A 12,918-nucleotide genomic window follows, 5' to 3' on the forward strand; every position below is an offset into this window, starting at 1 on the left:
TTAAGACAAAGGTTCAAAATCCACACCCTCTAATAAAAGAGAAGCAGTATCCAAAGGCTTGACTTAAGTGGGAATGAAGATTTAATAAGCACAGGCAAAAATACCAGGCCAATAGTACTGTGTACAGATTTGTACAAGCATCTTCGCATGAGGCATACAGTATAGCAGGGAAAGAAATTAAATAAGCATAGAATTGTGCACCGAACCAATACTTGACCTTAAAAAGATACCAACAGCACATTCACAACAAGCACGATCAGCTGCACATGTAGACAAGCAGGCACGCGTACACATATACTGCATGCACGCACGCACGTGCACACACACACACACACACACACACACACACACACACACACACACACACACACACACACACACACACACACACACACACACACACACACACACACACACACACACACACACACACACACACACACACACACACCCAGAGAGGAGGATTGTGTTTACCTCAACATGGGCTGTTTGGGGTGAGCAGGCGGGTCACTGTCCTGGTGTTGATGGGGCTTTTTGGTCACCTGCTTGTAAATGTTCCGGGCCATCACCCCCAGCCACAGCATGGTGGAGAGGGACGAGTAGTGTAACACCACGCCAACCTGCACCAGGAGACACAGACAGACATGGGTCACTCACTGTTTCCATTTTCACATCATAGAAGGCTCATCTTCACATTCTTCATGTCCCCCTCACTTCCACTTGTTGACTCACAGAGAGAGTTATTTTCCCAGACACAACGAGCATGTCATCAATGTCACTTCAAGTGTCTTTCCAAAGATCAATCCCAGCAGGAGCGGGGATTGCTCTTTTAAACTCATGCAAAATGGTGTGCGCGCCTGCGTACTTGGGGACACACCCATCATCAATACCGTTAGAGGACGGTTACCTTGAGCTGTCAACAATAAACAACAATATGAATGTCAGTCACGTCTACAATGCTCTTTACAAAATGTGATGCTTGTTTTCCAACAGACATTGTATTCCATCCTCTCTTGTTCTTATATTCATGAATTATGCTTGAATGGGAATTGATCTCGCATTGTTTTTAGGCTTTATCAGGAGAAATAAAGACAGCTAAGGGGAGAGAAAAAGAGTGAGAAAATAGGAAAGAGAGAGAGAAAATTTGAAATTCATTGTCTTTCTTTTCCCAATCACACTCCTCCGTTTGCTCAGCAGACCCAACACTAAGATGCATCCAATCAAATAACTCGCTCCAGTCTGCTAGGCTTAACCAACTCTACAGGGACTAAAGGAGTCATACAGGAGTCAGACATGATACTGATTGGAAATAACCTTGAGGCTGGTTAATGGTGGAAGAAGCTCACAGTGAGTAGGTGGTGGTCTGCGATTCAATCATTGCTCTAACCCACACGCTTTGGACTGAAGGGAACGCTGGCTGAATAGACAAACAACCACTACGGTAGGATGGGATGGAACCCAAGTAAAAACATTTCAGGGAGTGAGTCTTATTTCCACACACTGAACCAGTCCTTGACCTCAAGAAGATATGAACAGCACATTCACAAGAGAGTGACAGTGAGGTAGAGCTGGCACAATTACCGTATAACCAACGGTTATGGATGAAGACCGGCATGGAAATAAAATAACCGTCATAACTGAATATTTTTTATTTTATTTTTTCCCCTTTTCGTCGAACAAACATCTGACTGAAGTGACCACAATGTAGCAACAGCACACATAGAAATGAAATGAATAGAACAGGCTTGGAACCTCTAACCCTTGCAATTTGACTGTTAAACTCACGGGTACACTAGCAACGGCTGCCTGATATTGTGATGCAATCATTTCCATGGTAATGTAGAATGTCAGAATGTTAACTGATGATGGTAGCTCTTGCAATAGAATGTCTTTTTGGTAATGTCAGTTGAGTTGAATCAACAAATCAGAGCACAAATTTTACTTCCTGCTTTGCTCCTATGGTAGAGGGTTAGGGTCACGTGACAAAATCTGGACGCTGAGTCTTATACTGTTTGAGGCTCGTGCTTATTATGATAAACTGGTGATTTAAATAGGTTTGTTTTGCATAAATATTTTTTTTGTATGTTGTGAATAAAGTGTGTACATGTACTTCACACTTGTTTCTCCCCAATTGGTAGTTACAGTCTTGTCCCATCTCTGCAACTTCCGTGTGGACTCGGGTGAGGCGAAGATTGAGAGCCATGTGTCCTCTGAAACACGACCCCGCCAACCTGCACTGCTTCTTGACACACTGCTCGCTTAACCCGGAAGCCAGCTACACCAATGGGTCCGAGGCAACCGAAGCCAGCATGCATGCACCCGGCCGCCACAAGGAGTTGCTAGAGTGCGATGGGACAAGGACATTTCAGCCGTCCAAAAGCTCCCCTAACCCAATTGCAAGTCGCCTCATGGGTCGCGGCCGGCTGCGACACAGCCCGGGATTGAACCCGGATCTGTAGTGACGCCTATAGCACTAATCAGTGCCTTAGACTGCTGCTCCACTCGGGAGGCCCAAAATTAAAATAAACTTCAATAAACTTAAACCTCAGATTCTTAGGAACAATTTGATATGCAGCAATCGAGACTGCATTTAGAATCGCTGTTTTTAGCTAGTCCGCTAACGTAGTTGAGGGGGAGAGAGAAAAATGTGGCTTAGCGCCTGTCGCTCGTCTCACACACACACACACACACACACACACACACACACACACACACACACACACACACACACACACACACACACACACACACACACACACACACACACACACACACACACACACACACACACACACACACACACACACACACACACACACAGGAGAGAGAAAGGAAGGAATGATGGAGCGTAGGGGGAGGGAAAGAGAGTAGTAAGCAGAGAGGGATGAGGACAGATAGAAAGATGGGGGAGAATAGATTGGAGGGAATAAGAGGACCACTGGCTGATAAATGCCCTCAGCAAGCACAACCAGTCCACCCACCAACCCACCCACCCACAAACACACATGTAAAATTACAAATGCTCATTCTGTTTGTTTGATATTAATAGACCTGTATTCTTCCCATGTTTAACACACATCTTGGTTGTCTAGATGGCTTCTTCTACCCCTCTTCTGACCAATTAGTCTGTATAATGTAAGTATACACAAACACACACACACAGTAGTCTAAGTCTATGTAAGGGAAGGGCATAGCCTGGTGCTTCCATAAACTGAATTTCATTGATAATAAAGCCTAATTAGCCTACTCCTGTCTACACAGAACTAAATAAAATCAATCCAAATAGGCTACTACACCAGAAAGAATGATTTGGCCACACAAGACCATTAGCTTCTTTTAAAAAAAGAATAAGCTGTGGATTGTTTTAAATCGCATTGCCTACAGTCTGAAGGGCAGTCAAAGGAAAACATAGTTTGGAAAATTGCTATTGCTGTAAAGTGAATACAATGAAAATACTGTAATCTGACTTTTACCCACATAAAAAAGAATATGGTATGGTATAAATACTGTAGTATAGACTGTAGTATACTGCAGTACTTACAGTTAACTATAGTATAAACACTGTTGTATATACTATAGTAATTAATGTAGTATTTTTGCAGATTGTAGTATTGTCACGCCCTGACCTTAGAGATCCTTTTTATGTCTCTATTTTGGTTTGGTCAGGGCGTGAGTTGGGGTGGGCATTCTATGTTTTGTCTTTCTATGATTTTCTATGTTTTGGCCGGTATGGTATGGTTCTCAATCATGGACAGCTGTCTATCGTTGTCTCTGATTGGGAACCATACTTAGGTACACTTTTTCCCACCTGTGTTTGTGGGAAGTTAACTTTGTTGAATGGCACATAACCTTAAGCTTCACGGTTTGTTTTGTATTGTTTATTGTTTTGTATTGTTTATTATTTTGTCGGCGTCATTTTGAATAAAAGAGAAAATGTCCGCTCACCACGCTGAACCTTGGTCCAGTTATTTTAACGGCCGTGACAAGTATACTGTAGTATTTACTGTAGTGTTTTTGCTGACAAAACTGTAGTGCTTACTACAGTGTTTTTGTTATATTATCTTTGACCTGGAAGTAGAGGCTTATCCTTGAGAAAACCTACTGGAGAAATAGGTAGGACTGGGGTCTGAGCAGATAGTTTTCTATAACCTGTAGTTAACTAAATATATGGTCTATATGCATGCAGGTTTATCACTTAAGGGTGGCACAAATTTTGACATAAGGGAGGGAATTGTGTAGGGTATATGCAAATGAAATACTGTAGTATTTACTATAGTTAAAGTGTAGTGTTTTTGCGGACATTACAGTGGTATTTCCTATAGTATTATATAGTTTACTACATGATATTATAGTAAGTGCTGTAGTATTCTATAGTAAACTATAGCATTTTGTTTCACATGGGAAGGTTATCAAATTTCTCAACTTAATTGAGTGAACCGTATCTTATTGGCACCAACAGAGAACATCGGCCATATCCCCGATGAGTGCGCACATTCATGCTTTATCACGAGCTAGATTTCCATCCAATTGGTGACAGATTTCCATGTGAATATTCTAAAATCTGCAGAAAACATTTCCCCACCAGAGGTGTTCCCATCATATTGACTTGTTGTGAATAAAAGGCTGTGCTTGATGACATAGCGCACATAAAAATAACGTTTGTGGTTACATACATGTACCGAATAAAGAATTGAGTTAAATGGGTTTCCGTTGCATTTTATACTTTACTGATGGTTTTGTCGCAAAAAAACGGTGCGTTATATAGTGCAATCCTAGTAAAATGTCCCTGTCTTAGGCAGATACTTTATTTTAAGAATGTGAAATGTCAGAATAATAGTAGAGAGAACAATTTAATTTCAGCTTTTATTTCTTTCATCACATTCCCAGTGGGTCAGAAGTTTACATACACTCAATTAGTATTTGGTAGCATTGCCTTTAAATTGTTTAACTTTTCACCCAATAACTATTAAGTTACCCAATAAGTTGGGTGAATTTTGGCCCATTCTTCCTGACAGAGCTGGGGTAACTGTGTCCGGTTTGTAGGCCTCCTTGCTCGCACACACCTTTTCAGTTCTGCCCACAAATGTTCTATAGGATGGAGGTCAGGGCTATGTGATGGCCACTCCAATACCTTGACTTTGTTGTCCTTAAGCCATTCTGCCACAACTTTGGAAGTATGCTTGGGGTCATTGTCCATTTTGAAGACCCATTTGCGACCAAGCTTTAACTTCTTGACTGATGTCTTGAGATGTTGCTTCAATATATCCACATAATTTTCCTCCCTCATGATGTCATCTGTTTTGTGAAGTGCACCAGTCCCTCCCGCAGCAATGCATGACCACAACATGATGCTGCCACCCCCATGCTTCACGGTTGGGATGGTGTTCTTTGGCTTGCAAGCCTCCCCCTTTTCCCTCCAAACATAACGATGGCCATTATGGCCAAACAGTTCCATTTTTGTTTCATCAGACCAGAGGACATTTCTCCAAAAAGTACAATCTTTGTCCCCATGTGCAGTTGCAAACTGTGGTCTGGCTTTTTTATGGCAGTTTTGGAGCAGTGGCTTCTTCCTTGCTGTTCGTCCTTTCAGGTTGTGTCGATATAAGACTCGTTTTACTGTGGAAATAGATACTTTGGTACCTGTTTCCTCCAGCATCTTCACAAGGTTTGCTGTTGTTCTGGGAATGATTTGCACTTTTCGCACCAAAGTACGTTCACCTCTAGGAGACAGAACACGTCTCCTTCCTGAGCGGTTGTAACGGTTCTCTAGGTGTGGTGAAGGAGAGTCGGACCAAAACGCAGCGTGTAGATTGCGATCCATGTTTAATGAACAAAAACGTAACACGAATCTAAAATACAAACACTACAAAAACCAAGAATGTAACGAAAACCGAAACAGCCTGTCATGCCTTGGTCATAGTATTTTGTGTTTTTGTTATATATTTGGTCAGGCCAGGGTGTGACATGGGTTTAAAATGTTGTGTTTCGTATTGGGGTTTTGTAGGCATTGGGATTGCGGCTGAGTAGGGGTGTAGCATAGGTTTGGCTGCCTGAGGCGGTTCTCAATCAGAGTCAGGTGATTCTCGTTGTCTCTGATTGGGAACCATATTTAGGTAGCCGGGGTTTCACTGTGTATTTCGTGGGTGATTGTTCCTGTCTCTGTGTTGTTGTTCACCAGACAGGCTGTATAGGTTTTCTCGTTCCGTTTGTTGTTTTTGTACATTTGTAGTTATTTCATGTATCGCAATTCTTCATTAAAGATCATGAGTAACCACCACGCTGCATTTTGGTCCGACTCTCCTTCAACAGACGAACGCCGTTACACAGCCTATACTAGTGAAACCGAACACAGACAGGAACAAGGACACCAATGACAATCACCCACGACAAACTCAAAAAATATGGCTGCCTAAATATGGTTCCCAATCAGAGACAACGATAAACACCTGCCTCTGATTGAGAACCACTCCAGACAGCCATAGACTTTGCTAGATACCCCACTAAGCTACAATCCCAATACCACCACCAAAACCCCAAGACAAACACACCACAATACAAAAACCCCATGCCACACCCTGGCCTGACCCAATACATGAAGATAAATACAAAATACTTCGACCAGGGCGTGACAGCGGTATGACGGCTGCGTGGTCCCATGGTGTTTATACTTGCGTACTATTGTTTGTACAGATGAATGTCGCACCTTCAGACGTTTGAAAATTTCTCCCAAGGTTGAACCAGACTTGTGGAGGTCTACAATTTATTTTCTGAGGTCTTTGCTGATTTTCTCATGATGTCAAGCAAAGAGGCACTGAGTTTGAAGGTAGGCCTTGAAATACATCTACAGGTACACCTCCAATTGACTCAAATTATGTCAATCAACCTATCAGAAGCTTCTAAAGCCATGCCAAAAATGTCAGGATTTTTCAAAGCTGTTTAAAGGCACAGTCAGCTTAGTGTATGTAAACCTCTGGCCCACTGGAATTGTGATACAGTGAATTATAAGTGAAATAATGATTTGAAAAAATTACCGTCATGCACAAAGTAGTTGTCCTAACCAACTTGCCAAAACAACCGTTTCTTAACAATACATTTGTGGAGTGGTCGAAAAAATATTTTTCATGACTCCAACATGAGTGTATGTAAACTTCTGACTTCAACTGTATATTATTATGGACAAAAGAGCGAGAGTATTTTTATTTGTCAAATGGCAGCCAAGCATCGATGATCATGTCACCAGAAGAAGACCCTTGATATTTATAGGAAAGGAGCTTCAAGCTCATCCATCATTGCACTTTCACCACCCAGTGAAGTTCATCATAACTTATTTCATGTGTAGCCTAATAAGCGGCATGCTTTCCTGAGTCGTAGTGGGAAGACCACACAACATGTTATCGCGTGACTCCTACTTCGATATGAAGGTAATTGTATAAACATTTGTGAATAGAAGCGTTTACACTCCCATTTCTCACATAATTAATTTTACAGACACAAAAAGATCCCACCTTGTCTAGTGCATTTTGTTTTGTCGACGTTTGGAAAGTTTACTGACACATTTGCTGTTTACATCAGGCCTATCGTGACATTTTTTTTAATGCAACATGTACTTTACTCGCGAAAAAAGGTTGGAGGAAAACCTAGTTAGTCTTGGGTGAGTGCCACTTGAAAATGTATTTTTGGACTGTAATTTCCTCCTCCAGGTTAGATGGATGTCATATTGTATTTGTGTCTTCCCTTCTCGTAGACCTATTATATGGATCAGACAACGTTGTTTTTATTGATCTGTTTTGTCAGGGTCAGCAGAGCAGACAGCCCTGTAATTTGTGTCATATAAAAAAAAACAATTTTGCATGAAATGTGCTTATAAAAAGGCAACATTTTGTCCTGTGCAAACAAAGGAGAAGAAACGTGTCTGATTTATGGCCGACAGGCTATAAAACGTTTGATTTGGCTCCTGGGGGATTCGCTAAAACCATTGACATCAACGTGCTGTTTGGTTTTAAGAACTATTTGGTTTTAATACCATCAAGTCTTGAAGAGCATAGTCAGAACTACACATTTCCAAGTATTCCACATTTAGCTCTATCATCGGAGCTTTACTGCAATCAGTAAAACATCAATTGATCATAGGGCGGGGCGGTATTCCGGTTTTACTATATACCGGTACTGACGCACGGACCGGTTTGGGTTTTTGCATTACCTTCTATATCGGTATTTCAATGTTTGGTTTGTTAAATGTGACACACAACTCCAGTGTGTGCAATGTCTGTTTTTAGTTTACTCCATTGTCTTTCTATCTTCTGCTTACATGCCACTTTCCACTCCAAGCCCTGCCCCCAGTCACTCAAGGAGTGAGCATTTGCTCACCCATAGAGTCAGAAACTGGGCAGAAAGAGGAGCAGGGGGGAAAAAGACCTGCCATCCGTATGCACTCGAATAACTGATGGAGGCCACTTTCCCGCAGGTTCATTTTCGTACTCATGACAGTAGGGTGACCACATTTAAAATACCCAAATGCGGGTTGGATGGCGAGTGTTGCTGCACAGCTATTTTCAGGTCTCTCCAGAGACGTTCAATTGGGGTCAAGTCCGGGCTCTGGCTGGACCACTCGAGGACATTCAGAAACTTGTCCCGAAGTCACTCCTGCGTTGTCTTGGCTGTGTGCTTAGAGTCGTGGTCCTGTTGGAAGGTGAACCTTCGCCCCTGTCTGAGGTCCTGAGCGCTCTGCAGCAGGTTTTCATCAAGGATATCTCTGTACTTTGCCCCGTTCATCTTTGCCTCGAACCTGTCTAGTCTCCCAGTCCCTGCCGCTGAAAAATATCCCCACAGCATGATGCTGCCACCACCATGCTTCACCGTAGGCATGGTGCCAGGTTTACATACTTGACACTTGGCATTCAGGCCAAAGAGTTCAATCTTGGCTTCATCAGACCAGAGAATCTTGTTTCTCATGGTCTGAGAATCTTCAGGAGCCTTTTGGCACACCTGATTGGTGGAGTGCTGCAGAGATGGTTGTCCTTCTGGAAGGTCCTCCCATCTCCACAGAGGAACTCTAGAGCTTTGTCAGTGACCATCGGGTTCTTGGTCACCTTCCTGACCAAGACCCTTCTCCCCCAATTGCTCAGTTTGGCTGAGTGGCCAGCTCTAGGAAGAGTCTTGGTCACTGTGTTCTTGGGGACCTTCAATGCTGCAGACATTTTTTAGTACCCTTCCCAGATCTGTGCCTCGACACAATCCTGTCTTGGAGCTCTACGGACAATTCCTTCGACCTCATGGCTTGGTTTTTGCTCTGACATGCACTGTCAACTGTGGGACCTTATATAGACAGGGTGTGCCTTTCCAAATCATGTCCAGTCAATTGCATTTACCAAAGGTGGATTCCACTCAAGTTGTAGAAACATCTCAAGGATGATCAATGGAAACAGGATGCAGCTGAGCTCATAGTAAAAGGTCTGAATACCTGTGTAAATAAGGTATTTATTTATTTCTTTTATCATCTTCAAAGTAGCTACCCTTTGCCTTGATGACAGCTTTGCACACTCTAGGCATTTACTCAACCAGCTTCACCTGGAATGCTTTTCCAACTGTCTTGAAAGAGTTCCCATATATGCTGAGCACTTTTTGGCTGCTTTTCCAAATGTTATTGGTCACATACACATGTTTAGCAGATGTTAATACGAGTGTAGCGAAATGCTAGTTCCAACAGTGCAGTAATATCTAACAAGTAATCTAATAATTACCCAACAACTACTTAATACACACAAACCTAAAGGGATGGAATAAGAATATGTACATATATGGATGAGCGATGGCCAAGGTGGAATAGATGGTATAAAGTACAGTATATACATATGAGATGAGTAATGTAAGATGTTAACATTATTCAAGTGGCACTGTTTAAAGTGACTAGTGATCTATTTATTAAAGTGACCAGTGATATGAGACTATTTATTTATTTAACCTTTAATTGTGCATCTGTAAAAGTTTGTCAGGGTTTTAGGTGACAAGAGACATTTCTTCAGCCTCCTGAGGTTGAAGAGGGGCCTTCTTCACCACGCTGTCAGCCACTTTAATAATGGGAAATTATGTAAAATATATCACTAGCCACTTTAAACAATGCTACCTAATATAATGTTTACATACCCTACATTATTCATCCATATGTATACGTATATACTGTACTCTATATCATCTACTGCATCTTTATGTAATACATGTATCACTAGCCACTTTAACTATGCCACTTTGTTTACATACTCATCTCATATGTATATACTGTACTCAATACCATTGACTGTATCTTGCCTATGCCGCTCTGTACCATCACTCATTCATATATCTTTATGTACATATTCTTTATCCCCTTACACTTGTGTCTATAAGGTAGTTGTTTTGGAATTGTTAGCTAGATTACTTGTTGGTTATTACTGCATTGTCGGAACTAGAAGCACAAGCATTTCTCTACAATCGCATTAACATCGGCTAACCATGTGTATGTGACAAATACAATTTGATTTGATTTGTCTGTGTGGGTGGACCATTTAAGTTTTTCTGTGATGTGTACACCGAGGAACTTAAAAAACTTGCTGGGCCCCAGTGTTGAGGGTCAGCGAAGTGGAGTTTCCTATCTTCACCACCTAGGGGCTGCCCGTCAGAAAGTCCAGGACCCAATTGCACAGGGCGGGGTTGAGACCCAGAGCCTCCAGCTTAATGATGAGTTTGGAGGGTACTATGGTGTTGAATGCTGAGCTGTAGTCAATGAACAGCATTATTACATAGGTATTCCTCTTGTCCAGATGGGATAGGGCAGTGTGCAGTGTGATGTCGATTGTGGACCTGTTGGGGCGGTATGCAAACTGAAGTGGGTCTAAGGTGGCAGGTAAGGTGGAAGTGATATGATCCTTGACTAGTCTCTCAAAGCACTTCATGATGACAGAAGTGAGTGCTACGGGGCAGTAGTCATTTAGTTTAGTTATATTTGCCTTCTTGGGTACAGGAACAATGGTGGCCATCTTGAAGCATGTGGGGATAGCAGACTGGGATAGGGAGCAATTGAATATGTCCGTAAACACACCAGCCAACCGGTCACAGCGCATGATCTGGGCCAGCAGCCTTGCAAGGGATAACACGTTTAAATGTCTTACTCACGTCGGCCACGGAGAAGGAGAGGGGGGGGGCAGTCCTTATTAGCGGGCCACGACGGTGCCACTATATTATCCTCAAAGCTGGCAAAGAAGGTGTTTAGTTTGTCTGGAAGCGAGATGCCGGTGTCCGTGACGTGCGGTCCAACTACCATCATCTAAAATTCCATGACCATCACAGCCCTAACAGTGGGTGGAGGAAGGGAGTGAGAGAGGAGGAGGAGACGCAGAGAGAGAGAAGAGAGAGAGGTATGGGGGAGAGAGAGAGATGGAGTGGGGCAGGGGATAGAATTGGTGGAAGGAGGTTGGTGGAGGAAGGGGATGTGCATTTTCTTTAAGTGCTGACGGAGGCTTCCAGAGTCAGTTCCAGGGCTCCTTGAAGTTTGCCTGTCCGAGGAGGTGGTGAGTAGCAGTTCCCGTGTGGGAAGTGGATCCCTGCTGGACCTGAGATGGATCTATCCACAAGTGGGGCAGAGGGTGGAGGGATGGAGGAGGGTGGTAGGGTGTGTGTGATCACACATATCCTTACAGCCAGCTCCTCCAGTGAACGACCATGTAATCATCCCAGACACTGCCACCACTGCTGGGAACAGGGTAACAGCCTCAAACCCATTGGGATGAGAGGAGGGGTGGACCGAAACAATAAAACTGGACCCAAAGAATAAACTTAGGCTGTTACCCATTAAAAATGCAGTGTTTCTACATTAGGCAACATGATTAAATTGAAAAATACCCAGTGGTGACGAGCACCAGAGGCATGTGCAGAATAAACACCTGCTGTGATGATTACATTGAGAGATGGGTAATAGTTACATGCGTGTGAGAAGCATGGAGATTGCAGTAGTTTCTTTACAGGTATCTCTCAAGCGGCGGCATCTCGGCAAGATGGCTGCTCATAAACGTGTTGCCAATGCATCCATGTAGAAAACGAATCTAATGGGGAATATGCTAATTGTGCCGTAATAATGCTCCATTGCACGGCGGGGGAACAGGTGGGTCAATAAGGGGGGCGCATTTCATGCCGTTACACTGGCCGAAATGTGTCATTGGTAGTTGTTGACCCACGCTTGACGGGCGTGACATGAACCAGAGGCTCCTAGCCTAGCTAGCTGTCTCTCTGTGAAGCCAAGCCTCCTGACAGGCAGCCAAAGCACGACAGTCACTGTTGGCTTCAATAAGATCAAGTGAGCTACAGAGATCTGTGCAGCTCACATATTGAGGTGGATTCATTACGTTTTAGAACAAGACGAAGTCTAAACTTCTCGTGGACAGGATGTAGAGGCAGCGGCCTCAGCAGTGTCCCAAGTGACTCTGCCTGGTTCTGAAGAGAGAAGAAGAGCCCTGTTGATATAAATAGAGGATGAGTTGGAAGCCTTTGAAACCTCAACTGAAAGGTAGAAAGAAAGAAAAAACATAAATCTCTCGCCAGCTAAATGCCCACATGCTGAGGAGAGATATCCTCTCTTGACTGTCATGTTCCAATTGATGTATCAAACTCCCAAAACGTAACAATGTGTCTGGTCTTCTTACTCCTTATTTTGTTAAGACACGATTGAGTCTATCGCTAACCCGGACATTTTAACCCAAACCATTATGTCCATCTACCTATCATCGTCCTATCAATCTTCCCAAAACAACAATATGCATTAAGATTTCAGCATCAGTTAAGCCAACGATTGATGGAGAGGTTAGCATCTCTAGATGTATTTAAAAGCTGCAACATCTCTTACCTGGTGTCTCCAATGAGCTGCTTTATCTAAGTAAGGATTCAAGGACA

At 43.0% G+C, this 12,918-nt stretch overlaps 1 protein-coding gene across 2 annotated transcripts in view; it reads right to left on the reverse strand.

Moving 5' to 3' along the window:
• Positions 1 to 12,918, reverse strand: part of LOC124038145 (adhesion G protein-coupled receptor A3-like) — a 304,056-nt gene that overhangs the window by 38,145 nt on the left and 252,993 nt on the right. For both annotated transcript variants that reach the window (XM_046353649.1, XM_046353648.1), the window contains exon 17: positions 475 to 620. In XM_046353649.1, the coding sequence (XP_046209605.1) occupies positions 475 to 620 (146 nt within the window). The remainder of the gene's footprint in view (positions 1 to 474; positions 621 to 12,918) is intronic.

Source organism: Oncorhynchus gorbuscha, linkage group LG06 (genome assembly GCF_021184085.1).
Source record: "Oncorhynchus gorbuscha isolate QuinsamMale2020 ecotype Even-year linkage group LG06, OgorEven_v1.0, whole genome shotgun sequence".
Taxonomy (NCBI): Eukaryota; Metazoa; Chordata; class Actinopteri; order Salmoniformes; family Salmonidae; genus Oncorhynchus; species Oncorhynchus gorbuscha.